The sequence below is a fragment of the Coregonus lavaretus genome (assembly GCF_964263955.1).
Source record: "Coregonus lavaretus genome assembly, chromosome: 25".
NCBI classification, from domain to species: domain Eukaryota; kingdom Metazoa; phylum Chordata; class Actinopteri; order Salmoniformes; family Salmonidae; genus Coregonus; species Coregonus lavaretus.
Genome location: NC_140012.1, coordinates 14,333,956 through 14,360,338, shown reverse-complemented (window position 1 = coordinate 14,360,338; position 26,383 = coordinate 14,333,956). Strand labels below are relative to the sequence as shown.

At 43.9% G+C, this 26,383-nt stretch overlaps 1 protein-coding gene across 3 annotated transcripts in view; it reads left to right on the top strand.

Annotated features, from left to right (window-relative positions):
* Positions 1-7,865: 7,865 nt before the first annotated feature.
* The window catches only part of LOC311100637 (serine protease HTRA1B-like), a 29,544-nt gene continuing 11,026 nt past the window's right edge, over positions 7,866-26,383 (top strand). For 2 of the 3 annotated variants that reach the window (XM_084141565.1, XM_084141564.1), the window contains exons 1-3: positions 7,866-8,529; positions 17,688-17,787; positions 18,626-18,830. In XM_084141565.1, coding sequence (XP_083997691.1) covers positions 8,073-8,529; positions 17,688-17,787; positions 18,626-18,830 — 762 coding nt within the window. In that variant the 5' untranslated portion in view covers positions 7,866-8,072. The remainder of the gene's footprint in view (positions 8,530-17,687; positions 17,788-18,625; positions 18,831-26,383) is intronic. The other variant, XM_084141566.1, reaches the window with a different exon arrangement.

The window sequence follows — 26,383 nt, the reverse complement described above, 5'->3', positions numbered from 1 at the left end:
TTTCTCAGCTGTAATGGGGATGTACTGTAGCACTAGCAGCAGCATTACATGCACCAGTAACATGGAAGATAAACAGGATATGTCTTGGACAAGGGTGGGGAACTAGATACAGTGGGGGAAAAAAGTATTTAGTCAGCCACCAATTGTGCAAGTTCTCCCACTTAAAAAGATGAGAGAGGCCTGTAATTTTCATCATAGGTACACGTCAACTATGACAGACAAAATGAGAAAAAATAATCCAGAAAATCACATTGTAGGATTTTTAATGAATTTATTTGCAAATTATGGTGGAAAATAAGTATTTGGTCAATAACAAAAGTTTCTCAATACTTTGTTATATACCCTTTGTTGGCAATGACACAGGTCAAACTTTTTCTGTAAGTCTTCACAAGGTTTTCACACACTGTTGCTGGTATTTTGGCCCATTCCTCCATGCAGATCTCCTCTAGAGCAGTGATGTTTTGGGGCTGTCACTGGGCAACACGGACTTTCAACTCCCTCCAAAGATTTTCTATGGGGTTGAGATCTGGAGACTGGCTAGGCCACTCCAGGACCTTGAAATGCTTCTTACGAAGCCACTCCTTCGTTGCCCGGGCGGTGTGTTTGGGATCATTGTCATGCTGAAAGACCCAGCCACGTTTCATCTTCAATGCCCTTGTTGATGGAAGGAGGTTTTCACTCAAAATCTCACGATATATGGCCCCATTCATTCTTTCCTTTACACGGATCAGTCGTCCTGGTCCCTTTGCAGAAAAACAGCCCCAAAGCATGATGTTTCCACCTCCATGCTTCACATTAGGTATGGTGTTCTTTGGATGCAACTCATCATTCTTTATCCTCCAAACACGACGAGTTGAGTTTTTACCAAAAAGTTATATTTAGGTTTCATCTGACCATATGACATTATCCCAATCCTCTTCTGGATCATCCAAATGCACTCTAGCAAACTTCAGACGGGCCTGGACATGTACTGGCTTAAGCAGGGGGACACGTCTTGCACTGCAGGATTTGAGTCCCTGGCGGCGTAGTGTGTTACTGATGGTAGGCTTTGTTACTTTGGTCCCAGCTCTCTGCAGGTCATTCACTAGGTCCCCCTGTGTGGTTCTGGGATTTTTGCTCACCGTTCTTGTGATCATTTTGACCCCACGGGGTGAGATCTTGCGTGGAGCCCCAGATCGAGGGATATTATCAGTGGTCTTGTATGTCTTCCATTTCCTAATAATTGCTCCCACAGTTGATTTCTTCAAACCAAGCTGCTTACCTATTGCAGATTCAGTCTTCCCAGCCTGGTGCAGGTCTACAATTGTGTTTCTGGTGTCCTTTGACAGCTCTTTGGTCTTGGCCATAGTGGAGTTTGGAGTGTGACTGTTTGAGGTTGTGGACAGGTGTCTTTTATACTGATAACAAGTTCAAACAGGTGCCATTAATACAGGTAACGAGTGGAGGACAGAGGAGCCTCTTAAAGAAGAAGTTACAGGTCTGTGAGAGCCAGAAATCTTGCTTGTTTGTAGGTGACCAAATACTTATTTTCCACCATAATTTGCAAATAAATTCATTAAAAATCCTACAATCTGATTTTCTGGATTTTTTTCTCTCAATTTGTCTGTCATAGTTGATGTGTACCTATGATGAAAATTACAGGCCTCTCTCATCTTTTTAAGTGGGAGAACATGCACAATTGGTGGCTGACTAAATACTTTTTTCCCCACTGTATATAATTATCATACACACCTCTATATCTCATCATTCAAACTTCAGATTGCGACTCATTTACACCATTTATACCACTCTCAGTCCATATTTATACAATGTTGTTCTCAAACGCGCTTAATTACTATTTGTATAACCTACAGGAACATTTTATTCTATCAAAAGGCCCATATTTGGAATGTTAACCCTATCCCAGTTATTTTACTGTAGTCAATTTATCATAATACTACATCACCTCTAAAGTCTAAATATAATGTCAGAAACATACCCTAAAAGATTGATCAAAATACAATGCATAGACGTCATATGATCACACCGGTACACGTGACCTGTTCCTCCAACAGGATTTATTCTACCCCTCCTGGTAACGTGAATTTTCCACACTCAGTTGGTCAATGAATATCCATGCACCATTTATCCTTCTCTTTCCTAATGTGAGATTAGGGACGCCCTTTCTCCATCAGACAGAAGCTTCAAACGACCTCAAATATATTTCCTTTCCTTACAGAAAGGCTATTTACTTGCAGGATTTCTTATTATTCTCACTCACACAGATGAGCAGCCACTTGTGCCCAAATGAATCAGACAGTTTAAGGACTCACATTAGCCCAAGCAAAGCACTCATCCACATGATCAGACCTACTCTATTTAACACTTCTCTATATTTTGAAGCCTTAGTGACTGTTTAACCCGTTCACCTACTCAGGATGACCTAACTTTTTTACCTGATCGACCCTGCCTAACTTTGGCATCACCACAACACAGGATAATGCCCCACCTACCCGAGCAGACCTCTAACAATGAATTCCTCATTAGAGCAGTAACCGTAGGTCCCAAATTTAGCTAGCCACCTGCCCGTTCAGCCCTCTGGAGCGCTAATTTTAGCTCTCCAAAGCGGTATCCACAGGATTACTATTTATTTAGCCCCCTAGGTGATACACTTCCTCGACACACCTGGACTTTTACTACGCTTTTCTAAGCTACCTGTAAATTCTTCCCTTCTTCTCTGATTCACTTCCTCGACACAGAAAAGAAGCAGTATTGCACAGGATTTCGCCTACCTAAGCAGCATATAAACGATACACTTCCTCGACACGTTTATAGCGGTATTCGTAGGACTTAACATGTTATTGTCTGATCGCTCAACCAGATGGACAACTGCCCGTGCCGAAATGACCCAGACAGAGCTATCAGCAGGATGAATCAAATGAATCAAATCAATTGAACAGACGGTTCAGACGAACAACAGAGTGACATCGACATGTATTCTTAAATTCAAAAGCTCCCAGTCTCTAATTTTCTGGTTCTTAAATTTGGAGAGACCTACTTGGTATTTCTGCAGCTGATGCCGTGCCCCGGATCGAACCACACAAACGTTTATACTATATAAGTAAGAACTTGGCTTACCTTTTAAAAGCGGCCGCTTTTGTTTGTATGGTCCGTCCAAGCCGTTTCATAACTGCTGATGTACACCATCTCTGGACCCTTTTTTTCAACTCCTGGCAAGCTCGCCAAATATGTCGTAGAAATATTTGACTAAAAAAGAGTCAACTCAAAAATATCTCTCAAGAGACTGGAGCTTGTGAATCCAGAAATTATACTTTATTATTGCGTAACAAAGCCGAGCCACTCCATGGAACGGCTGTCTCTCTTTGGCTTAGAGATCTCTTATATACACACACAAATGCACAGTCATGTATACATAGCTTACAAAGCTACTCCCCTTAAGATCACTGATTAACATCTTTAACTGCCACGCCACTATTATCTTTGAAAGTCCAATAACACATGTTGTTTACTCCAAAAGGCCATGGGCGCTTTTGCCTCTTTCCCTTATCTCATTATATTGGTGGCATGGCTCAGACACTTTTAAAAATAAAATACATACATTCATCAAAGCATGTTTACACATTGTATTGACTATGTTCCTTATTTAGACATGCATCTGGACTTATAAAATGTAAATCATGTTTACTATATTTTATCTTTGTCTTCCCCCATCTGATGGCAACACCGCCATCCTGACAGTTGTGGACCAGTTTTCCAAAGCTGCCCACTTCATTCCTCTCCCCAAGCTACCCTCCGCCAAAGACATGTCCCAGCTCATGGTGCAGCATGTTTTCCGGATCCATGGACTCCCAGTAGACATGGTCTCCGACCGGGGTCCTCAGTTCTCGTCCCGGTTCTGGAAGGCGTTCTGCACACTCTTTGGGTCGTCGGCCAGCCTGTCCTCCGGTTTCCATCAGTCCAATGGCCAGTCGGAGCGAACTAACTAAGACCTGGAGATGACTCTGCGCTGCCTGGTCTCTGCCAACCCCACCACCTGGAGCCAGCAAATAGTGTAGGTCGAATACGCCTGCAACACCCTTTCCTGCTCTGCCACGGGTCTTGCGCCCTTTGAGTGTTCCCTGGGTTATCATCCCACGCTCTTCCCGGAGCAAGAGGAAGAGGTCGGCATACCCTCGGCCCAGATGTTTGTCCGCCGCTGTCGTCATACCTGGAGGAGATCCCGGTCGGCTCTTCTCAAGACCACCTCCAGGTATCGACGACAAGCGGACCGCCACCGGACCCCGGCTCCCCTGTATCGTCTCGGGCAGAAGGTACAGTGAGGGAAAGAAGTATTTGATCCCCTGCTGATTTTGTACGTTTGCCCACTGACAAAGACATGATCAGTCTATAATTTTAATGATAGATTTATTTGAACAGTGAGAGACAGAATAACAACAAAAAAATCCAGAAAAACTTATGTCAAAAATGTTATAAATTGATTTGCATTTTAATGAGGGAAATAAGTATTTCACCCCCTCTCAATCAGAAAGATTTCTGGCTCCCAGGTGTCTTTTATACAGGTAACGAGCTGAGATTAGGAGCACACTCTTAAAGGGAGTGCTCCTAATCTCAGCTTGTTACCTGTATAAAAGACACCTGTCCACAGAAGCAATCAATCAATCAGATGATTGCTCTCCACCATGGCTAAGACCAAAGAGCTCTCCAAGGATGTCAGGGACAAGATTGTAGACCTACACAAGGCTGGAATGGGCTACAAGACCATCACCAAGCAGCTTGGTGAGAAGGTGACAACAGTTGGTGCGATTATTCGCAAATGGAAGAAACACAAAATAACTGTCAATCTCCCTCGGCCTGGGGCTCCATGCAAGATCTCACCTCGTGGAGTTGCAATGATCATGAGAACGGTGAGGAATCAGCCCAGAACTACACGGGAGGATCTTGTCAATGATCTCAAGGCAGCTGGGAGCATAGTCACCAAGAAAACAATTGGTAACACACTACGCCGTGAAGGACTGAAATCCTGCCGCGCCCACAAGGTCCCCCTGCTCAAGAAAGCACATACACATGCCCGTCTGAAGTTTGCCAAACATCTGAATGATTCAGAGGAGAACTGGGTGAAAGTGTTGTGGTCAGATGAGACCAAAATGGAGCTCTTTGGCATCAACTCAACTCGCCGTGTTTGGAGGAGGAGGAATGCTGCCTATGACCCCAAGAACACCATCCCCACCGTCAAACATGGAGGTGGAAACATTATGCTTTGGGGGTGTTTTTCTGCTAAGGGGACAGGACATCTTCACCGCATCAAAGGGGCGATGGACGGGGCCATCTAGTGTCAAATCTTCGGTGAGAACCTCCTTCCCTCAGCCAGGGCATTGAAAATGGGTCGTGGATGGGTATTCCAGCATGACAATGACCCAAAACACACGGCCAAGGCAACAAAGGAGTGGCTCAAAAAGAAGCACATTAAGGTCCTGGAGAGTTCTAGAGAGTCTCCAGACCTTAATCCCATAGGAAATCTGTGGAGGGAGCTGAAGGTTCGAGTTGCCAAACGTCAGCCTCGAAACCTTAATGACTTGGACAAGATCTGCAAAGAGGAGTAGGACAAAATCCCTCCTGAGATGTGGGCTAACCTGGTGGCCAACTACAAGAAACGTCTGACCTCTGTGATTGCCAACAAGGGTTTTGCTACCAAGTACTAAGTAATGTTTTGCAGAGGGGTCAAATACTTATTTCCCTCATTAAAATGCAAATCAATTTATAACATTTTTGACATGCGTTTTCTGGATTTTTTTTTTGTTATTCTGTCTCTCACTGTTCAAATAAACCTACCATTAAAATTATAGACTGATCATTTCTTTGTCAGTGGGCAAACGTACAAAATCAGCAGGGGATCAAATACTTTTTTCCCTCACTGTATGGCTGTCCACCCGGGATCTGCCCCCTCCAGGTGGAGTCCCGCTAACTTTCCCCCCGGTTTATCGGCCCTTTCCCCATCTCAAAGATCATTAGCCCCTCTGCTGTTCGTCTTCTGTTGCCCCGTACCCTCCGTCTCACAGCCCTTTGTCTCCTGTTTCCAGGCCCACCCCTCTCCCCCATTTCATCGACGGCCAACCAGCATACACGGTGAGGCGTCTCCTGAAGGTTCGACCTCGGGGCAGGGGATTCCAGTATTTGGTTGACTGGGAGGGTTATGGCCCGGAGCAGAGGTGCTGGGTCCACGCTAGGGACATCCTGGACCCAGGCATCATCGCTGAGTTTCAACGCCGGCAGGTATGTGCCCAGGTAGGACGCCAGGTGGCGCCCCTAGAGGGGGGGGTACTGTCACACCCTGATCTGTTTCACCTGTCTTTGTGATTGTCTCCACCCCCCTCCAGGTGTTGCCCATCGTCCCTATTATCCCCAGTGTATTTATACCTGTATTCTCTGTTTGTCTGTTGCCAGTTCGTTTTGTTTTGTCAAGCCTACCAGCATTTTCCCCCTTGCTCCTGTCTTTTCAAGTTCCTGTTTTCTAGTTTTCCCGGTTTTGACCATTCTGCCTGCCCTGAGCCTGCCTGCCATTCTGTACCTTGTCACACCACCCTGGATTATTGACCTCTGCCTGCCCTGACCCTGAGACTGCCTGCTGTTCTGTACTTTTTGGACTCTGATCTGGATTACTGACCTCTGCCTACCCTTGACCTGTCGTTTGCCTGCCCCCTGTTTTTGTAATAAACGTTTGTTACTTCGACACTGTCTGCATCTGGGTTTTCTCCTGAAACTTGATATTAGTGTTACATTCACTGTAGCTGTCGACACTTAGACAAACAGAGAGCGCTCTTTGTGTTCGTGTTGCCTTGTAGTCAGTCCTTAGGTCATACTAAAGGCCTCCCTCAAACTCTATGGGTCTCTATGGCAATGAGGGTGGTAACAGTAACACATACAAACACAGTTAGTCTCACAGCACTCGTGGAAATGATCCATTGTGATAGAGAAACTCTTCAAAGACTATTAGAAGCATCTGTCATTTAAAATGCCATATGAGTTTAGGGTATTCGATCAATCCATTCCAAACAGCACATGGAATTGATTATATTTGCTTTTGAGTTCCAGTAGGATGCCATTGAATGGTTGAGCATTCCAGAATACTGACGTAGACATTAGGGCTCTCAGAATAATGTGATACGCCTCTGTAGCGTCCAGAAACCTCTGCCTTAATCCTGACCCACTCCACTCTGAGAGGGGAGATAACACGGGCAGATGCCTGGCCCCTGCCCAGACCATCAATCCAAAAACAAAGGGCTGCAACCCTGAACATTTAAACTGAACTATGATAACCTTTGCATTCAATTAATTTAATCACTTTTCCTGCTGTAAATTCAATTTCAGAGGATTTTATACATTTTGTTTACACTGCACCAAGCATATAGTGGCTTTTGTTTTACGTGACCAGTTTGTTTAACATTGATAGTCTGGCAATGGAAAAATCAATGATCAACAGGCATGCAGTTGCTTCTGGTATATTTTACTTGCAGCACAACAATAATTAGGCCTAGTCCAGTGCAGTAATTTAATCTATAGTAGACCTACTCAATTATACACAGTGGAAATTGAAGGGTGGGCTTATGCTACTACAAGAGCAAAAGTGTATTGACATATTTTCTTTGCTCAACTGAATGAAGCAATGTATCCTATAGGAACATATACAATTATAATACGTTTTAAATGAACTCAGTAACACTCTGACATTGCGTTTGTAAGGGGCTGGGTGGAGGGGGCATACGTACTGCACCCTCTGCACATCAGCAGAGCCCACCAATCGCCTTTCTTGTTTATATTGCTACAACGTGTCAGTTGCCTTTATAAACTCTGGAACCTCACAGAGCAGCCTCACAGAGGGAGTTAGAGCATCTTTGTTGTCTGACAGCAGTAGACCAACAAAGCTCAATTTAGTGAAAAGCCTCAGACGTTTATTTGCACATTTATGTAACGTTTATTATTTATGCAGATCAAACATATTTTTGTAGAAAGTCGTAAAGTTTAAAGAGTCGTTTTTTGGCAACTTTGTACATTTTTAGATACTTTAATATTTAACCATGTTTTGGTCCGTCATCTGCGCAACTTTTCTTCTTGCTCCTTTAGTTTGCGAGGCAAGAACCAAGCAATATGTCATCGGCTGTCCAGATAAATGTGACACATTTCTATGTCCCCCGATCCCTGCGGACTGTATGGCCGGCGACATCCTTGACCAATGCGACTGCTGTCCGGTCTGTGCGTCCGGAGAAGGTGAGGTATGCGGCGGCACGGGGAGACTAGGGGACCCGGAGTGCGGAGAGGGCATGGACTGCTCGATATCGGACGGAATTGGGGTGTCCGCCACAGTAAGGCGTCGGGGCAAAAGTGGTGTGTGCGTCTGCAAAGGTTCGGACCCGGTGTGCGGCAGTGACGGGGTGTCCTACCGAAACATCTGCGAACTGAAGAGATTGAGTAACCGGGCTCTGAAGCTTCAGCAGCCACCGGTCATCTTCATACAGAGAGGAACCTGTAGCAAAGGTATGTGTCAGTGTTGGAAATCAACATAATGTATCAAAATCACTGTATGTTTTGGTAGAAGCATCAGCAAGCAAGTGCGATATTGTGCCTAAAACCATAATGTGTAAAAGGTGTAGGCCTAGACCAAATTGAAATAATATTATCCAGTGAATTGATCTTCGGTAAGATGACAATTTTTTTTGCTAAAAAAAAGTTGTCATCCTTATGTTCCCTAAATAACATGACTGTATATATGAAGGTTCAAAGGGATCTGTTTTACTATGGCCTAGAGCTGTGTTAGAAAATGATCCCTTCAGTTTGGACCCAGTGGTAGAGCCAGTTTGTCAGAATGTATCGCAATCACACCCAAGACATTTAACAGTAGCCTGCCAGTCAAACTAGACAGAGCTTTAGTGTCTTGACATGTTTTTCACAAGGAGATATGTGATGTTAATGATATCATATCAAAAAAATATCTTCATTTGTTGGTTAATAATACATTTTAATAGCAGTTTGATTGACATTTCAATGGTGTGCCTTCATGGCTGTTTTGACTAATTAAGTGACTGGCAGGGCTCCACATGCAAATGGTTTGATCTGAGTTGGCACAAAGCTGGCTACAAACATCAGCTCTCAGCACTTCAGTACTTCAGTTTAGTGCATCTTAATGCCAGAGGTCTTTCATTCCAAAGTCACATTTTATTATCTTAACACAGGGTCAAAACCTGTTGAAATCAGACCAGGCTTTCTTGAGAACTTGGTGTATGCAGTGGAAATAAATACTGGCTTTCTCGCCAATGTGTATAGTTGTGATGCTTGGCCTTGAGGTATATATCGAAAACACACACCCTCACACACACACAGCTGTGAACACACCATTCACACCTAGATACTTTTGTGGCAGTTAGTTTTCCGCTACAGTCGAGCCTCTGTTATAACTTGAGCCGTATCAGATTAGACAGATTACAGAGCACAGGAAGGTGAAATCTCAGCTCAGTTTAGTCCCTGTCTGAACATTTGAGTATCCAACTCCTGCTCCCCGCTCTTCACTCCCTCCTCCTCCTCCTCCCCCTCTTTTTCATCCTCTTCCTCCTCCTTCTCCTCCCTCTCCTAACTTTTGAACACAAAACTCCATCCCAGATTCTGGGACTCTGTTTCCCCCTTTCAGGTCAGAGGATTGGCTTACCTTGATATGAGTTTTACCTCACCACCCCAAAAATAGCTGTTTCACTCAAGAACTGAGCACAGGATTGCTCAGAGCTGAGTGAGGTTTCCAGGAGTTTCAGCCAAGCCAAAGATCTGGAAGGTCTCTCAGTCACAAACCATTACATGAGCTGCTTCCACCTATGATGTCATAGCATCTGGTCCTCATGGAGTCAGTACAGTGCCTTGCAAAAGTATTCATCCCTCTTGGCGTTTTTACTATTTTGTTGCATTACAACCTGTAATTTAAATGAATTTATATTGGGATTTCATTTAATGGACATACACAAAATAGTCCAAATTGGGGAAGTGAAATTAAAAACATAACTTGTTAAAGAAAATTCAAAAAAATGCATATGTATTCACCCCCTTTGCTCTGTCACATGATCTCAGTATATATACACCTGTTCTGAAAGGCCCCTGAGTCTGCAACACCACTAAGCAAGGGGCACCATCAAGCAAGCGGCACCATGAAGACCAAGGAGCTCTCCAAACAGGTCAGGGACAAAGTTGTGGAGAAGTACAGATCAGGGTTGGGTTATAAAAAAATATCAGAAACTTTGAACATCCCACGGAGCACCATTAAATCCATTATTAAAAAATGGAAAGAATATGGCACCACAACAAACCTGCCAAGAGAGGGCAGGCCACCAAAACTCACGGACCAGAGAGGCAACAAAGAGACCAAAGATAACCCTGAAGGAGCTGCAAAGCTTCACAGCGGAGATTGGAGTATCTGTCCATAGGACCACTTTAAGCTGTACACTCCACAGAGCTGGGCTTTACGGAAGAGTGGCCAGAAGAAAGCCATTGCTTAAAGAAAAAAATAAGCAAACATGTTTGGTGTTCGCCAAAAGGCATGTGGGAGACTCCCCAAACATATGGAAGAAGGTACTCTGTTCAGATGAGACTAAGATTGAGCTTTTTGTCCATCAAGGAAAACGCTATGTCTGGCGCAAACCCAACACCTCTCATCACCCCGAGAAGACCATCCCCACAGTGAAGCATGGTGGTTGCAGCATCATGCTGTGGGGATGTTTTTCATCGGCAGGGACTGGGAAACTGGTCACAATTGAAGGAATGATGGATGGGGCTAAATACAGGGAAATTCTTGAGGGTAACCCATTTCAGTCTTCCAGAGATTTGAGACTGGGATGGAGGTTCCCCTTCCAGCAGGACAATGACCCTAAGCATACTGCTAAAACAACACTCGAGTGGTTTAACGGGAAACATTTAAATGTCTTGGAATGGCCTAGTCAAAGCCCAGACCTCAATACAATTGCGACTCTGTGGTATGACTTAAAGATTGCTGTACACCAGCGAAACCCATCCAACTTGAAGGAGCTGGAGCAGTTTTGCCTTGAAGAATGGGCAAAAATCACAGTGGCTAGATGTGCCTGCTTATAGAGACATACCCCAAGAGACTTGCAGCTGTAATTGCTACAAAAGGTGGCTCTACAAAGTATTGACTTTGGGGGGGGTGAATAGTTATGCATGCACAAGTTTTCTGTTTTTTAGTCTTATTTCCTGTTTGTTTCACAATAAAAAATATTTTGCATCTTCAAAGTGGTAGGCATGTTGTGTAAATCAAATGATACAAACCCCCCAAAAAATACATTTTAATTCCAGGTTGTAAGGCAACAAAATAGGAAAAATGCCAAGGGGGGTGAATACTTTTGCAAGCCACTGTAGATTGTATAACTTCTACTAAACAGATCCAAATCTAGGTCAAATTCTATAGTCATAGAGCCATGTTTTGTCAACCCATTTCTTCATGAGTTGACTTGCTCCGCATATACAGTATGTGTGACTGACAGGCATGGATACAAGATCAACCAAACACTGTCAGTAGAAAGTTCACTGGACTGGTGACTTAAAACCTTTTGAATGGAAAGAAGTGTGAATGAAATCTCGTACCGTAACATGTTTTGTACACAACATATTTAGTTGGTTCAAATAAAATTGGTTTAGTTTGTTTAGTTAATTGGTAGCTAAGTTAATTCATACTTAGTTAATACCTCTATTTCTCTTGATGATGCTCAGCTCTCTGTTTGAGTGACATGATGGAGATCGCTGTGACAGACCATCTGACAGTGATAGACCATCGCCCAGACTGAAGATCTGAAGCTTGTTTTCCATACCCTTTCAAAGTGGAAGGAGTTGGCATCTCTAATCCAAGTTGAAAGAGCTCCCAGCATGGTAAACATTAGTTTAGTGGTGCAAATGGCAGCCAAGGTGCACAAACACACTCGCATAAATACACGCATCCCTTAAACACACACACACTTGAAGTCTGGAGTTGGGCACAGTCACTGACAGTGTGCTTGCTTAGGCAATGTCAGAGCGGCCATGCCCCATATTCAGGAGATATTCTAGGCAGAGAAACCCACATCTGTAAGGGTAGAGGGTCATTTCAATTCGGTGAGTGTGGGGGTGTATGTGGTAGTCAGAGGGTCCAGACTGAAATGCAGCCTGCCACCCAGTGTGTTCAGTAGAGGGAGAGGGGCAGATTCCGCATGGAAAAACTCATAAACCACTGATGTCAACAGCACCATGGGAATAACAGTGGATGCTTGACTAGAATGCCCATGGGCAAGCATGGACACACCGGTCACATGAGTGGACAGGGATGGATGGGTGATTGATTTATTGATTGACAAGTTGTTGAAATGACAAGGGCACTAAGTTAGCCACCAGAGGTTTTGAACTGTTGTGAAACGTGGTAGTGTGGTCTAAATCCTCAAGTATTTCCATAGACTAAAAGATTCTGTAAGAAATCCCTCAATCATGCAGACGGTTGCAAATGCAAAAATAACCTGTTGAGGTAGATTTATTCCATACAGTTGTCTTAGACCATATCTACAGTATTAGGTCATTACAATTACTCTTCCTTCCAGCCTCTGTATCTTTCTATGTTCTCACTTCACTCAGAGAGTGTCATATGAGATGGGCCCAGGCGGCCAGACAGCCAGTCAAGCCAAGTGTCAGTGTCATACAGTATAACTGATGGACACTTCAGGAAACCATCAGTGGGCAAGAATAGACTGGCCATGCCCTATATTCAAGAGATCTGCTAGGCAGAAAAACCCACATCTGTAAGGGTAGAGGACTATCATTTTCTCTCTCTACGTGATACAATTTCAATTCGGTGTGTGTGTATGTGAGTACGTGCGTGAGAGTGTGTTTTCGAGTGTGTGTGTCGTGAGTTTTCTGATTCCTCTCGCATATCATCCACAAAATATGTTTATCTTGGATGATAATTCAACCAAATTATTTGTAGCTAATTGGAGTCAAATTAACATGCCACATTACTACTTATATGTTGTTGTTAAATATTTCCCAACCTGCCTGTGTGTCTCTGTTCCATCCTGCTGTAGGCTTTTGGTGCACCAAAGAGATGGTGTGACTGTTAGTGATTATGAAAGAGAGAGAGTCCTCAATTTACAGCGTATCGTTTGATCTTTTATCAAAGTGGAGGTATTTTTATGTGATTTGATTAAAGGCCGTTTTACGTGGCATGCCAGAGTGCATATCTCTATCTGCAGGTCGGGTCGAGTGAACTTTTGAGGTCTTTGAAACTCCTTAGACTGAGATAATATTAATGGAGCTGTTAAGACCTGTTAGATGGACACAATGTTGCCAGAGGCTAATACACCACAATGCAGAGCAAGAAGGATCTCTTGGCATCATCCAGCACTGTGTCTGGCGCTATCTAGTGCTATTTAGAACCTAAAAGGGTTATTAGGCTGTCCTCTTAGGAGTACCCTGTGAAGAACCCTTTTTGGTTACAGGTAGAACCGTTTTGTGTTCCTTGTAGGACCCTTTCCACAGCGGGTTCTACATGGAATCCAAAAGGCTTCTACGTGGAACCAAAAATAGTTCTCCCTGGAACCAAAAAGGGTTCTCCTATGGTTACAGCCTGAAGAACCCTTTTGGAACCTTTTTTTTCTAAGAGTGTAGGTGTCAGTGTGAGTGTCCCTGTTGTTGTGGTTGGGGTGATTGTGAATTATTGTTAGGCACTAAGATTAAAGGGGGAAACACCAGTCATGTTTTAGCCTATCATAGGTTGTGTGAGACCAAACCCCACAAATAGGGGTTTTAAAAGAACTCTTTCATCCGTTTGTGAGGTGGGTTGGAAAGGTGCTATTTATTAGAAGGAGGAAGTGGAGTATAGGCCTAGAGATATTCATTAACTGGACCAACACGGACCCATGGAGATGAATAACCAAAGGAAAATGGGTTAATTGCAGATGTTTTGCACGCACTGCAGCTGTTCCCTAACCAAAGGTTGCGCAAGGTACAATAAAGTGTTATGGTTATAAAACTTCAGATTTGAGTCACTTCCTGAGTTTTATAAACTCAGTGAAGAGATCAGAAGACTGACCATGCTGTACAATATTGAGCCTCAAAGCAGATCTTCCAATTTCCAGATTCATCTGAATTCTGTCACACACACTACCCTTGTGGATGTTATCAATAGAGTTGTTTATACAGGCCGTCTGCGCTCTTTAACGGTTGTTTATAAGAGTTTATGCAATAGCATTGTTGAATACTTTTTTCTGATTGGCTTGAAAGGCATTCTAGAGTGTGCATTATTTCCCTATAATGCACGGTATATTTGCATGGTATAATTCAATGGCTATAGTTCATACTTACATATTCTATGTTTGAGCTACTTTTTAGAGCAAACTTCGAATTTAAAACATTGGCATTGTTGAATTCGATTTTCATAATGGCAAGCCAGGACTGATGGTTTGGATAGCTAAACTAGCAAGTCTGTTTGTTTGGTCACCACGGCAACTACTGTAGCTATCTAGTAAACTTGCTAGCTACTTCAGTGGATGTTGAACACATTTCAAATGTGTTAAATTATAGCCATGGTATAAAAGGGATAATTAACTCGGGGCTCTATGCATTCTCTGGAAAACAATGCAACTCTGTGGAAGGTCAGTTCCACTTCCTTCATTCTTTTCCATGGAACGCATAACACCTCGTTGAATATCCCTTACATATTGTAGAGTATACAGTATAGGATATATAGAGCACATTCGGAAAGTATTCAGACCCCTTGACTTTTTCCACATTTTGTTACGTTACGTTACTGGTTCTAAAATGGATTAAATTGTTTTTTCAATCTACACATAATACCCCATAATGACAAAGGAAATATTAGGTTTTTAGAAATCTTTGCAAATGTATTACAAAAAACGGAAATATCACATTTACATAAGTATTCAGACCCTTTACTCAGTACTTTCTTGAATCACCGTTGGCAGTGATTACAGCCCCAGTCTTCTTGGGTATGACGCTACAAGCTTGGCACACCTGTATTTGGGGAGTTTCTCCCATTCTTCTCTGCAGATCCGCGCAAGCTCTCTCAGGTTGGATGGGGAGCTATTTTCAGGTCTCTCCAGAGATGTTCCATTGAGTTCAAGTCCAGGCTCTGGCTGGGCCACTCAAGGACATTCGGATACTTAACCCAAAGCCACTCCTGCGATGTCTTGGCTGTGTGCTTAGGATTGTTGTCCTGTTGGAAGGTGAACCTTCACCCCAGTCTGAGGTCCTGAGCACTCTAGAGAAGGTCAAGGATCGCTCTGTACTTTGCTCCGTTCATCTATCCCTCGATCCTGACTAGTCTCCCAGTCCCTGCCGCTGAAAGACATCCCCACAGTTTGATGCTGCCACCACCATGCTTCACCACAGGGATGGTGCCAGGTTTCCTCCAGACATGACGCTTGGTATTCAGGCCAAATAGTTCAATCTTGGTTTCATCAGACCAGAGAATCTTGTTTCTCAAGGTCTGAGAGTCCTTTAGGTGCCTTTTGTCAAACTCCAAGCGGGGTGTCATGTGCCTTTTACTGAGGAGTGGCTTCCGTCTGGCCACTCTACAATAAAGGCCTGATTGGTGGAGTGCTGCAGAGATGGTTTTCCTTCTGGAAGGTTCTCCCATCTCCACAGAGGAACTCTGGAGCTCTTTCAGGGTGACCATCGGGTTCTTGGTCACCTCCCTGACCAAGGCCCTTCTACCTCTATAGCTCAGTTTGGCCGTGCGGCCAGCTCTAGGAAGAGTCTTGGTGGTTCCAAACTTCTTCCATTTAAGAATGATGGAGGCCACTGTGTTCTTGGGGACCTTCAATACTGCAGAATCTTTTTTGGTGCCTCGACACAATCCTGTCTCGGAGCTCTAAGGAGAATTCCTTCGTCCTCATGGCTTGGTTTTTGCTCTGACATGCACTGTCAACTGTGGGACCTTATATAGACAGGTGTGTGCCTTTCCAAATCATGTCCTATCAATTGAATTTACCACAGGTGGACTCCAATCAAGTTGCAGAAACATCTCAAGGATGATCAATGGAAACAGAATGCACCTGAGCTCAATTTTCGATTCTCATAGCAAAGGGTCTGAATAATTATGTAAATAAGGTGTTTTAGCTTTGTCATCATGGGGTATTGTGTGTAGATTGTTGAGGGGAAAAAATAATTGAATCCATTTTTGAATTAGGCTGTAACGTAACAAAATGTGCAAAAAAAGGGGTCTGAATACTTTCCGGTCAAAAGTTTGAACACACCTAGTCATTTAAGGGTTTTTCTTTATTTTTTATATTTTCTACACTGTAGAATAATAGTGAAGACATCAAAACTATGAAATAACACATATGGAATCATGTAGTAACCAAAAAGGGGTAAACAAATCAAAATATATTTTATATTTTAGATTCTTCAAATTGCCACCCTTTGCCTTGATGACAGTTTTGCACACTCTTGGCATTTTCTCAATTAACAGGTGTGCCTTCTTAAAACTTAATTTGTGGAATTTTTTTCCTTCTTAATGCGTTTGAGCCAATCAGTTGTGTTGTGACAAGGTAGGGGTGGTATACAGAAGATAGCCCTATTTGGTAAAAGACCAAGTCCATATTATGGCAAGAACACCTCAAATAAGCAAAGAGAAACAACAGTCCATCATTACTTTAAGACATGAAGGTCAGTCAATGCGGAACATTTCAAGAACTTTGAACGTTTCTTCAAGTGCAGTCGCAAAAACCATCAAGTGCTATGATGAAACTTGCTCTCATGAGGACCGCCACTGGAATGCAAGACCCAGAGTTACCTCTGTTGCAGAGAATAAGTTCATTGGAGTTACCAGCCTCAGAAATTGCAATCCAAATAAATGCTTCACAGTTCAAGTAACAGACACATCTCAACATCAACTGTTCAAAGGAGACCGTGTGAATCAGGCCTTCATGGTTGAATTGCTGCAAAGAAACCACTACTAAAGGACACCAATAAGAAAAAGACTTGCTTGGGCCAAGAAACACGAGCAATGGACATCAGACCGGTGGTCTGGAGTCCAAATTAGAGATTCATGGTTCCAACCGCCTTGTCTTTGTGAGACGCGGTGTGGGTGAATGGATGATCTCTGCATGTGTTTTTCCCACCGTGAAGCATGGAGGAGGTGTGATGGTGTAGGGGTGCTTTGCTGGTGACACTGTCTGTGATTTATTTAGAATTCAAGGCATACTTAACCAGCATGGCTACCACAGCATTCTGCAGCGATACGCCATCCCATCTGGATTGGGCTTAGTGGGACTATCATTTGTTTTTCAACAGGACAATGACCCACCACACCTCCAGGCTGTGTAAGGGCTATTTTACCAAGAAGGAGAGTGATGGAGTGCTGCATCAGATGACCTGGCCTCCACAATCCCCCGACCTCAACACATTTGAGATGGTTTGGGATGAGTCGGACCGCAGAGTGAAGGAAAAGCAGCCAACAAGTGCTCAGCATATGTGGGAACTACTTCTAGACTGTTGGAAAAGCATAATCATTTTCCTCCCAGAAATATTTTTAAGTATGAGATACGCTCTCATTTCAGGGCTTGTATGAGATACCCTCTCATTTCAGGTATAACCCTGAACTAATTTCCCTGTATGTATTTGATAATATGTTAATAGTGTGTTTCTTGAACCTTTTCCAGGCCAGGAGAATCCAGACAGTCTGCGCCACAGATATAACTTCATTGCTGATGTGGTGGAGAAGATCGCTCCCGCTGTGGTTCATATTGAACTGTACCGCAAGTAAGGACCTCCCCTCTACACACACACACACAAACACACACTGACCACAGTAGATTTACAGGTATCTGGGCCATATTCACAAAGCGTCTCCAAGTTGGAATGCTGATCTAGGATTAGGTCCTCCGTATCTTATTAATTATGATTTAAAAGTCTAAACTGATCCTAGATCAGCGCTGCTATACTCTGAGACACTTTGTGAATACGGGTTCAGGTATCTGATGCTGTTTTTCCCAGTAAAAGTTATGACAACAAAGTTACCAATTATTACCCTAAGCAGGTATATAGCGGTGGAGGGAGTGTTGGACAAATAAATACCTATATTTAGTGCTGTAGATCTCCCGCCAGATCTCCTGGCTTGCACAGCTGTGTACATAGTTGTCAGCTTGACTTGGGACCTTGTATAAATTGTTTACAAAGGGGATCCTGTTGTAGCCATAAGGACACAAACATTTTCCCCGCCCTCCTGTTGATAAACACATCATCAGGTCATTTGTTCAAGTGATCTTCAAGAAGAAGTGCTGTGAGCAAAATCACGGTATATGTTTGGCAGTAGTGGCATGTGGTCTACTCATGAACATGTGGATTGACAGATTTAGCAGAACATGTACTTTTGCAGATTTTCAGAAGTTCTTCTACTTGTACATGTTTTAGGTGCAAACAGATTAATAATGTTTCCCCGTTTCCCCGTCTCACCCTCTGTCCCCCTGTCTCACCTTGTCTCTCTGTCTCACCCTCTGTCCCCCTGTCTCACCTTCTCCCTCTGTCTCATCCTCTGTCTCCCTGTCTCACCCTCTGTCCCCCTGTCTCACACTCTGTCTCCTGTCTGTCCTCTCCCCAGGATGGTGTTCTCTAAACGTGAGGTGGCAGTGGCCAGCGGCTCTGGCTTCGTGGTGTCGGAGGACGGCTTGATTGTGACCAACGCCCATGTGGTGGCCAATAAGCACCGGGTGAAGGTGGAGCTGAAGAGTGGCGCCACCTTTGACGCCAAGATCACAGACGTGGACGAGAAGGCAGACATCGCCCTCATCAAGATCGACACCCCGGTAAGGCCTGTTACCTCGCTCGATGCCTCTCTTCTCCAGCCATTTCTGAATGCACTGGTGCTTCTTTTATTTTTAATTTTTTACAAGCGCTTCTGTTTACCTCAACCTCCCTTTTCTCTCTCTCTTTAACTCCCTCCTTCCCTATCTAGCTCTTCATCTTGATCTCGCTCGCGTACTTGCCCTCTCCCTCACCATCTCTTTCTCTGAGATGGTGTCAGAGAACAGGAATGCGATGGAGAGATTAAGAGTGGCTATGAATGGAGTAGACAAACACCATCAGTCTTTTTTAGATTGTCTTTCGTCTGCCAACACAGACGGGATTCATTTAACGGTCTTCATAACATTCTTGGAGCAGGCCAGGTTTAATATTAGCATGGTGGGATCGTTGATATAGGGCACCTCAGCAACGAACATGATTCATTGTAAAAATTGTGAAAAACGTTCAAGAGCAGGAGGGTCTTTTTGTGATATGATTTAGATGTAATTTACTGTTATTCGTCTTTGGTCCAGTTTGTTATAAGAACATGTTTCATTTGTCTGCCTCTCCCAGACTATTACCAGAACAGTAAGCACCCTGTTGAGGGTAAAGGCTGTTTTGGTGCCAATGAGGAAAATGTTCCTCTGTGTGTGTGTGTGTGTGTGTGTGTATGTGTGTATAGGACGTCATGCTGCTTGCTTAGCGAGTACCACTTCCTCCCGATTCGGCCCATACCTGATGCGAACTCTGGACCTCTGCCTTGCTAGCACACGTTACCGCCCTCCTGAAGCGTATTACCAGTCGGCACCATGCGAAAAGCTAACTATTTGCTGGTGCAAGTGGGGACAGTTCAGGCTGAGGAGTAAGTTTCCCCATGGATTACACGTGTGTGCGTGTGCATGTGTGAGGGGTGTGTCTGGAGCATGGCAGGCTTCTTTCTGTGCCACCTTGCTGTGAATCCTCTCAGGCCTCTGGCTGACTCCTGAATGCTGCTCAATAGCTTATAACGTATTATGTGGCAACTGCAAGTTTCAACATCATAAATCCACTTCTGAAAGTTTTTTAATCATTTGTCTTTGATAAAGTCTGAGCATGGACAGTGTGTATTTCTTCTCCCATAATGTCTTCAAGTCTATTTAAAATGTATCTTACAGTATTATTTCTGGATGCCTGCAAGTTCCAGATATCATCTGACCCTTAGAGACCTAAATAGTTGAAAGTCATTAAATGACAATTACACTGTAATAACTCCACCATAAACACAGAAACAACCATTAGGAGAGAGCCCAAGGACTGACTGACCCCTTCCAGACAGAGTGGCCAAACTCCCTGACCCTGTCCTGGAGCACGAGGTGGAAAGAGGTAATGGCGTTGGTGTAATGGCGGTTGCAGGTCTGTGCCTGTGCCCACTTGACCACGGTGGTAGCTAGCAGCGGATCGTCCTTAAAGCAGCGCCAGAGCGACACAGACGCATCCTGCGAGGCATGTATCTGCGTGTGCCATGGCTTGCTCGCTGCTCCTTTTTCCATCACGGCAGCGGATGAGTCTGCGCAGGCTTTGGCGGCATCAATAGACAGGCAGTAAAGAGAAATGGTCTCCTGTTGGCAACAAGAACAGGACTATGTTTCTCTGTTTCTCTCCCTACTTAGTGACTGACAGACTAAATGGCTGAGTGGATCTGGGTAATGGTGGTGCTTATCTCCAGTGTTCTCTTTAGTCTGCATAGCTGTTGAGGCCAACACCTTCTGAGCAGAAAGCTGGACCTCTCTCTTGTCTTGACTTGAATAACATTAGATGGTTGATGAAACAGTATGAACTAGGTGTTGCTATTACTGTATTATATGGATTGTCTGGAATACATCCTGTACATGTCTAGGTCTCCATGAACTTTAGAGGAAGCCTGGACATCAGTAGTAAATGACTGATCCTCTGCAGCACAAATGATAGTCCTCGATTGCATAGCCTATTGACAATGATGAACTTTTTCTGGAAATGCAAAAATATTTGCACTGACGCTATCTGCACACTGTATAATTACGGCCCTTGGGACTAGGCTGAGGAAATTCACTAATCTTAATACATGACCACAGTGGGACTGAGGTTGGGTAGGCAGGAGAGTGGAGCTAGAGCTGATAACAGAGGGAATAAATGTCTAGTACATAGACCGTTACGTGATAGATTTGATAGCTGTCGTACTGTTGAAGTTCACCATGGAGGACAGATAGGTACAGTACATAAGGTTACAGGGAACTTTGCCAAAGTTACTCATTCCTGAGGAAAAAAAAGAACATCAAACAGCCTATAATAAATACTGGTTGGGGAAATGTGTCCATGTTTAAATGTCACTAAGTGAATTCCTATGGTTGAGTCACTTCCAAATGCTGTGTACAGTTCTGTCAAACTACAGGAGTGCCATGGTTAATCATAGTCCACACAACAAGAGAAGCCTTTGTTTTTCTGGCTATGGCTCTCTGTTGTTGGGGTGGCTGGGTTTTTATGTGGTTCATGTGATCTTCTGTGCTGTGTCATAGGAAGACAGTTTACACAAAAACAGACCTGCGATGTAGTATCTCCCTTGTAATCTAGTACTTAGTCTTATGCAAGACACCTAGACCAATATTATGCCTTCTTACAATCGTAAAAGATTGTACTTTTTGAAAATCCTTCCATTCTTCATGTCTGTGCGGTGTCTTTGTTCAGCAGAAATTCAGTGGAGTCTAGATTTGGTAATCGTCCAACATGGATTCTATGGGCACAAAGGACTATTGATTCTGTTCCCTCAATACCATCAAGCTTGGATGATGGAAAATAACTGCATCCATTAGCGTATATTGTTTACATGCTCATTAATAAAACATCTACATTAACATGTCATTGAAGGGGCCCTCAGCTGACCTTTTCATTTCCCCGGATCTGTACAGTACAGAACATTTCCTGGGGCCATGCTTCCGGCATCCAGGAGGATAAGGTCCCTAACTGTGCTACATAACCACCATCTGGAGGGCATTACCCAGCATACTGAATGAACTGCCTTGAGCTCTCTGTGCAGTAGCAGTACATGGTATACCACTGCTTAAAATCTATCAAAGTACCCTTCTCCAAAGTTTGCTCTTAAGACCTTCTCCTGAAACAGCCTCAAATAAACCAGACTTGTTTTTATGAAGGCCATTGAGTAGTCAGATGTACTGTAAAGAGGAAGGTCCTGGTGCCATGTGGTTTACAGGTGGAGGCTTAATACTGTATGCATTAATGTTAGATAATGGTTATGAAGAGCTTGTTTCCGCTGGTCAGCAAAGAGATGCAGTCCAACTCTGTGGCCAGAGTTAACCCTCTGTTACACTGCTACTGTTGACAATGACAGACTGAATTCTAACTTGAGGTTTGCATGCGTTACGTAACTAGAATTTTCACATCAATCATTCATTGATGTCAATGAGAGATTTTACAGACATCAAGTTAAGATTCGTCAACTTTGTTGAATCTTCTTGACAGAGACAGAGTCGTCTCAACACCCCCACACAGATGGCGGAGGATGGTGAATCAATCAAAACATTTGGATAAAGTAAACAAGTTTTAGGTAAACTAAACAGCTGTTAAACCTCTACCATACAGCTCTCTCTCCATCCAGCAGATGTTGTCTTTTTCCTGCTACACTTTTTCGATGTTCCATGACTAATCCAAACCACAGAGCAGGGAAGGGCCCAGCCCATCTCAGCCCATAGGTAGACTCTTCATACCTGTGGTTTTATCCACCTAGTCAATTTGCGCCAATCAAACAAGAGTACAAAGAGAGAGACATAATTTCTGAGTGGAGACACTGGCATTAACAAAGTTATCACTCAGTTGGAGTGTCTCATCCTTGCATTCTTCCAGGGGTTCTGTTGTCCATCTCGTGTGGAGCCCTAGCATCCATCTCTCTCCATGGTGTGCGATAAGACTTCAAAACTAGGTCAAAGCCTGCACTCTACTTAATAGTACATTTGTAACATATGTGTCATTCAATTGGAGAAAAGTAAACTGGAGTGGAGTCTGTTAGACACAAGAGAGTCACACTCTAGTGGTGTGGAACAGAGATGAAAGACATCCCAATACATGTATCCGCCGGGTGCTGGCATTCCCAGGCTTGTGTTTCTTTCTTGGATCTGAATTAGGTCTTTGGGGCTGTCTTGCACCCTCAGGGACATGAGGATTTCAGGAAAAATATTCCCTGATTACAAATCTCTGGGATACGATGTATTTCCAATTCTTAATGGTTGGAAAGAAAGAGACAATTAGTGTAGTACTGTTAAGTCCTCAGTGGCATCTGTCTGGAGTGATTTGCTGTATCTCTTAATAACTGGAAAGAAAAAGTGACATGGTAAGTTTGTCTAGAACTGCTAAGTCCATAGCAACAAACAGTAGAGCTCTGAGAAGGAGCATCGTGACCCAGGGCTGGCTAACTGGCCCAGAGTCAGGTCCTGAAAATCCCAGAGTCTGAGTGTTTGAATATGATTTACTGACCTTGTCACCGATCTAGGAACAGCCAGTCACAGGCTTTTCCATCTGCCTGGACTGAAAATGGACATTCTAGTCAAAATCTGGGATTGATTTGCCTTAATTGGAATGGGTTATATAAGTGTGTGAGAGTGTGTGTTTGTCTTTCCCCTTTTCAGCAGTCTCAGAGAGTATTTGTCATCGGTTTAAAGTTGGTGTGCGGAAAGATCACATCAGCAGAAAGCGGGAAATGATGAATCACTTCAGATGTTCATCCTTGGTATGGTCGATGCCAGAAAGGAACCAGTCAAAGAAAACACACTATTAAGTCCAATGGTCCCATTTCTTAAAGTTACTATTTGGCTTTCCTCAAACAGGGTAACCCCTTAGGAACATGTCCAGGTCAGTCACAGACAGATCCTGTGGACTAATAGAGTTATGACAGACTTCAATCTTATGTATGAGTGTCTCAATGTGAAGAACAGCTCCTGCCTGGGAACAGGAAGGGTTTTTACACTACAGAAAGTGGAAAAGGTGTTTGCGAGACTTAAGAACCACACAAGGAGAGAGAGGGCTGTGGGAACACTGTACACTCAGCTGTGGCCTGAGCAGATAAAGAGATAGTCTCTGCCGGCCCGTATGCAAGCAGAGCCAGAATATTGTGTGTGTGTGCACGTGCGTGCGTATGTGTATGTGTGTGTGTGTGTGTGTGTGTGTGTGCATGTGTGAGGGGTGTGTCTGGAGCATGGCAGGCTTCTTTCTGTGCCACCTTGCTGTGAATCCTCTCAGGCCTCTGACTGACTCCTGAATGCTGCTCAATAGGTTGTCACTTTTTATGTGGTTTGCAACTGCAAGTTTCGACATCATAAATCCACTTCTGAAAGGTTTTTGTTATTTGTCTCTGATAAAGTCTGACAATGGACTGTGTTTGTGTGTGTAACGGACTTAAGAATGTACCGTAAGCTCACTCCACAGCTAGCTTGAAATGTTGCAGAGGGAGCCATCCAATTGGTACCCTTTGAGTGGCTCAAACCGTTGGAACATGGCCAAGGAGGGCAGTCACGTGTATTAGCAAAGCAGAGGTCCCGAGTTCGAACCAGGTATGAACCGCATTGGGGGGAAGTGGTACTCACTAAACAAGCAATCTGACGTCCATAACACGCGCGCGTACGTGTGTATGTGAGTGCGCACGGCTAGAAGTAATTATGAGAAGGGATGTTGTTCATCCCAAATGGAAACACAAGCTGCTTTTCAAATGTACTTTTTTGGATGTTTGCAAACAATTTGACATTAGGCATAATGTTTATCATGTAGTTCTGGATTTATAATATGTGTATAACACTCTTTGCTTTTAGTCCTCTAGTCTATGATTTATAGTATATTGTCTCTTTTATATTTAATTTTAGCATTAATCAGCACTGAGCAAATCAATCTACAGTAACTGTGTTGGTGGTCTGACTGTTCAGTCCCCATTGGCTCAGGTCCAGACACACAGATACAAACACAAACATGTCCAGGCCTGACAGACCAAGCTCACACACACACACACACACACACACACACACACACACACACACACACACACACACACACACACACACACACACACACACACACACACACACACACACACACACACACACACACACACACACACACACTTTGCCAACAGATGCCTCGTCAATCACCCTAGCAGCAACAGACAGCAGCATTGACTAATGGCTCTCTTGCTGCAGACGGCTCCTGTATCCGACACTCCCCCCGTAGCCCCCTGCAGCCCAGTCACTCTGCAGTCGGTAGCCATTGTCCCCTGATCCCCCTGATATTTACCCCCCTGACAGCCTGGTCATTTCCACTGGCACACACAGACCTGTCTCTCACCATTCCACACTGGCACTGTATCAGCTGGCTCAGCAGAAAATGTCATCCCCGTCACTGAGAGCTGACCGAGGTCCCCTATTACAAGGGAGCTCAAAAACTGGAAAGTCAAGGAAACATTAGAAAAAAGGGAAATGTGCATCAGTGATAAGTCTGGGGTCCTGTTACTCGATTCACACTCAAGGACAGACAAATAAGGCTATAGTTTTGCTGCCCTGCATTCCTGCATTCGCTATATAGTGCACTGCTTTTGACCAGAGCCCTATCGGCACTATATAGGGAATAGGGTGTCATTTGAGACGCAACCAAAGACAGACCATGTCAGACCTCTGTGAAGTCTGTGCAGCCTCCCCCTTACCTCCTAGCAAATATTTAATAATTGCAACTCACAACCGCAGCAATTATTTTATTTTCCAAGGTAATTACTTACAGTACATGGAGGGTATTTTACAGGATGTTTGCGAGAGGCATGCCACTGCATGTCTTCACAGTAACAGTTAGACTGGTGTGTGGGTGGATTGAGTTCATTGCGTTGGGTAACTCAGATAGGAGGTGCTTGTTGGGACTGGGGGGGGGGGGGGGGGGGACCAGCTGTCTCGAGCGAATGAAGGGGGATGGTGGAGGGGGGTGGAAGGGTTGGAGGGGGATGGAAGAGGAGAGACGCGTGTTCTGATAATGCATCTGTGAGTACAACATCACGGATTGCAAAACACTGCCTGTCTGTCAGTCAGTCTGTCTCTCACTGCCTGGAGAAAACAGTGACACTCAAGCCCTCATCCTCACTAGACTAGAGCAACATGCACCAGATACCTTAAGACTCTGCAGATTGAAGTATACAGTGCACAGTACTGTACTATACATGAGTTGTTTGACTCCAGAGGTAGATATAATCCTGACTTGAGATACTGTATATTTTTAAACTTGCATTCAGATGCCATTACCTTGGGTGTTCTATTGTCCTGATCTATATCTGGCTGAATTTAAAGTGTAATACAGTCATGTTGTTTCTTGTTATCTACCGTATTCACGGAATCCCTACGCTCATTTGAGGATTTACTAGGAAATGGAATCTAGATCAAGTGATGGCCAGGCCACATCCGCAGTGGATCCCACAGGAAACTCAAATTCCAGCTTTGTGTATGATAATGGCTCACTAAGATGGCCTGTGGTAGATGGTGTATGACTGTGTGTGTACAGTATATTATCTGTGTAACAACAACACAGC